The sequence below is a fragment of the Lipotes vexillifer genome, unplaced genomic scaffold, assembly GCF_000442215.2.
Source record: "Lipotes vexillifer unplaced genomic scaffold, Lipotes_vexillifer_v1.1 scaffold534, whole genome shotgun sequence".
Lineage (NCBI taxonomy): Eukaryota > Metazoa > Chordata > Mammalia > Artiodactyla > Lipotidae > Lipotes > Lipotes vexillifer.
This window is the reverse complement of record NW_006787833.1, coordinates 803,111-806,209: the sequence shown is the minus strand read 5'-3', so window position 1 is coordinate 806,209 and position 3,099 is coordinate 803,111. Positions and strand designations below refer to the sequence as shown.

Below are 3,099 nucleotides of genomic sequence, written 5' to 3'. Positions count from 1 at the left end.
AAAGAGTGCCTCCAACGGGTAAAAAAGAATGCTTTTTTGGGTATGGGCCTCTTTCTCTATCAAAGGTGTCATTTTGTTCCAATTCATGTTTTCATAATTATTGTTTAGCATATCTAAACAGAGACACAACTGTTAAAAAACTTAAAAAAAAACTTTTGGCTGTGCTTTTTTTTTTAAGGAGTAAAAAACACAATACCAATAGTGACAAATACATCAGCAAGATAAAAGTGATAATTACCTAAAATTTTAATAATTTCTTCACTGTATATTTAATCAACTAAAATGAATGGGATATTCCATACTCAAGCTAAGAACTATCAGATTTGGAGCTCTTTTTGTGAATATTATTTTCACAGTAATTTGATGATCATTTATTACTCACACTTATCTCCTCACTCTTTAGTCTGTCAGACAACATCACTGACCTTAAAAGTCAACGAAATATAGTATTCTGTCTCTAAAATGAGGGAATCGAGAGAAGATTGCATTTAACTGAATGAAATTTGATAGATAGCTGTTCTGTTTGATTCTATAAGCCAGTGGTTTTGAACCAAGCAGAGGGGGTGAGGATTTATCAGAATCCCATGCAGAACATTCTCAAACTACAACTTCCATTTCCCTCATAAGCCTTTTCTACGTTCATCTACCTCTAAGAGGCCAGATGATTCTTCTGCTGAGGCAGTTGGTCTGTGACCATAAACTTTATCAAATTCTCTTTCTGCCCTCCATGTTCCCAAAGCCAGCATCAATTTCTATAGTTGCCCCAGTACACTGTCACCAGCAAACTGCATTAGCGTTCAGCCTCCTTTTCTTTAAATTTTGCAATAACATGGAACCCAGTGAGCCTTAGACAGCATAGCTGATATATTGATATACGAACCAGAATCTCTCCTGGGTAAATGTCACATCAACTGAGACATAGGGTCTAGTTGAAAACACTGACCCATCTCATTCCTTGTTTATGGGGCATGTTGTCCCCAGCTGGGCACGTGCAGAATGATGGCTTTGTCTGAACAATGTTCTTCTGGATCTTACATATAATACATACATTTACAGCCCTTTGTCTCCCTTCACTGCTGGTGGCCTCCAGCCATAAGCAGAAGGCTGCAGGTGAATGGGAGAACGTGTTCCTTGATTGGACTCACCCGCTCGGAACTCAAGGACATCAAACTGACAGTCCTGGTGACTTTCTAGGTAAAAATCCTCAAAATGAATGTAAATGGAGGAGTTTCCCTGGTTTGGATTGCTGAGCGTCCATTCGCAGTTTAGGTTTCTTGAGTAATTACTGACTCCATCATAGCCAGGAGAAGTAAAGTTTCCCACAACGGAGTTTGTAAGGGACCCACCACATACTAAGAAAACAGAAGGCAACGGAGAAAGTAGTTGTCAGATCCATGCCATAGCAGAAGATACAAACGAGAGAGAAAAAAATAACTACAGCAACCACAGCAGCTTTTTATTGCTTTGATTTGTTTCTCTAGATGAAGTCAGGGCTGTGGGGTGGGGGGCTGCCTCCTCATGCCGCCTACAGAAGTGGTTACTGTGGATTTAGAAAGAAATATGTACAAAAATAAGCAGCTTCTTTATTTTCCTGAAGATGTAGATTAGGTGGGTGGGGTTTGGCTATGTGTCAGTATCTCCTAATGTGAGCCTATTGTTCACTAGCATTTAATTTAGAGCAATATCTAAATATAATGGTGGTCCCGATGGCAATTGTTTAGCAATCTTCCACCTGACCCGAGAATTTAATTGGATAAAACAGATAATATAACATTGGCATTCCAATGAATTTGCTCCTTTTTAATAGGGAACAAATGCTCCTTGTATCAATGAAATAACTTAAAGATTTTAAAAAAATATTCAGTTCCACTCTTCCTAAATTTTAAAGCTCTTAGATCATAACAACAATCCAGAAAGTAGGAGGATATTTAGAATAGAAAGGCTATATCTTGCTAATTTTAAACACTCTATATCGTATATGAACCCCTCAGTCACATACGCTGGAAATCCGTAGAAGGATGGATGGATGCCTAAGAAACAATAAAATCCGTGTGTCTTCAATTACTTTACTTACTCTCCGGGAGTAAGCTGCCCCTCAAGAGGTAGTTATCCTCTTCCAGGATAAAAGAGTTGACCAAGGGCTGCGGGACTGGCAACCAACTATTATGGCGACACTGCATGGAACTGAGCTAGAAGCTCTTCTAACAGCATTTTCTAAATTTTCTAATTCTCAACAGCAGTTTTCTTTCCAAAACTAGAGGCTTCTGTCTTCTGTTTTGGGGGGTTTGTGGTTGGGTTTTCTATCTGGTTATGTTTGTCTTTTGTGGAAGATCCGAGGTGTGACTTTGATCTCTAAAGGGGACACGCATGGCTCCACTGCTATCTGCAATAGCTGTGGGACACCTGCAGCGCAGACGATAACACGGGTGTATTTATAACATCCTCTATTACCTGCGTCTTCACTGGACGTATAGGAGGCAGAGAAGCCTCCATATGGCCTGGATCCATCAGTGAAATAAACAACCTTCATTGTATTTCCCGAAGATTTGATCTCATTGCTGCCATTCACGCTGCTACACAGTTTCTCTAGCTGGGGTGAGTTACTTCTAATGCCATTAAATACCTGTCGGAAAAAGTAGTTTAACCTTTAGACACAGTCCATCTGACTATTTCCTAGGAGGTTACGTTCCCCGACCAGACACAATTCCTTCTAAGAAAACTCTGTGCTAAAATGAATTACTTAACCATATGGGCACTTAGCCCAGTGTCACAAGCCACCATGTTACCTGGAGCACATTTTGTGGCCTCAGGGTCATTGCACTAAAATGGAAGTATTGCAGTCAAGTGAAAAACCGCTGTGCTCTTTGCAACTGGAAACTGTGATCAAAATGTAAAGAAGCTATGCCAACACGCTCACATCTTAGTTCACAGAGTTCACTGGGGAACAGTTTTGTTTAACAATCCATCAGGACCTTTGATATTTGGAAAGAAGGCTTAAATGTTAATCTCTGATGATCTGAAGTATAGAAGAACTCAAATTTTTTTTTTTTTTTTTTGCGGTATGCGGGCCTCTCACTGTTGTGGCCTCTCCCGTTGCGG

The 3,099-nt window shown here is 39.9% G+C and overlaps 1 protein-coding gene across 1 annotated transcript in view; it reads right to left on the bottom strand.

The window, feature by feature from the left end:
- CUBN (cubilin) overlaps nucleotides 1-3,099 on the bottom strand; it is a 273,447-nt gene that overhangs the window by 74,936 nt on the left and 195,412 nt on the right. Inside the window, exons 49-50 of the mRNA XM_007460874.1 lie at nucleotides 2,452-2,623; nucleotides 1,146-1,352 (exon numbers count right to left, since the gene is read on the bottom strand). Of these exons, the coding sequence (XP_007460936.1) occupies nucleotides 1,146-1,352; nucleotides 2,452-2,623 (379 nt within the window). The remainder of the gene's footprint in view (nucleotides 1-1,145; nucleotides 1,353-2,451; nucleotides 2,624-3,099) is intronic.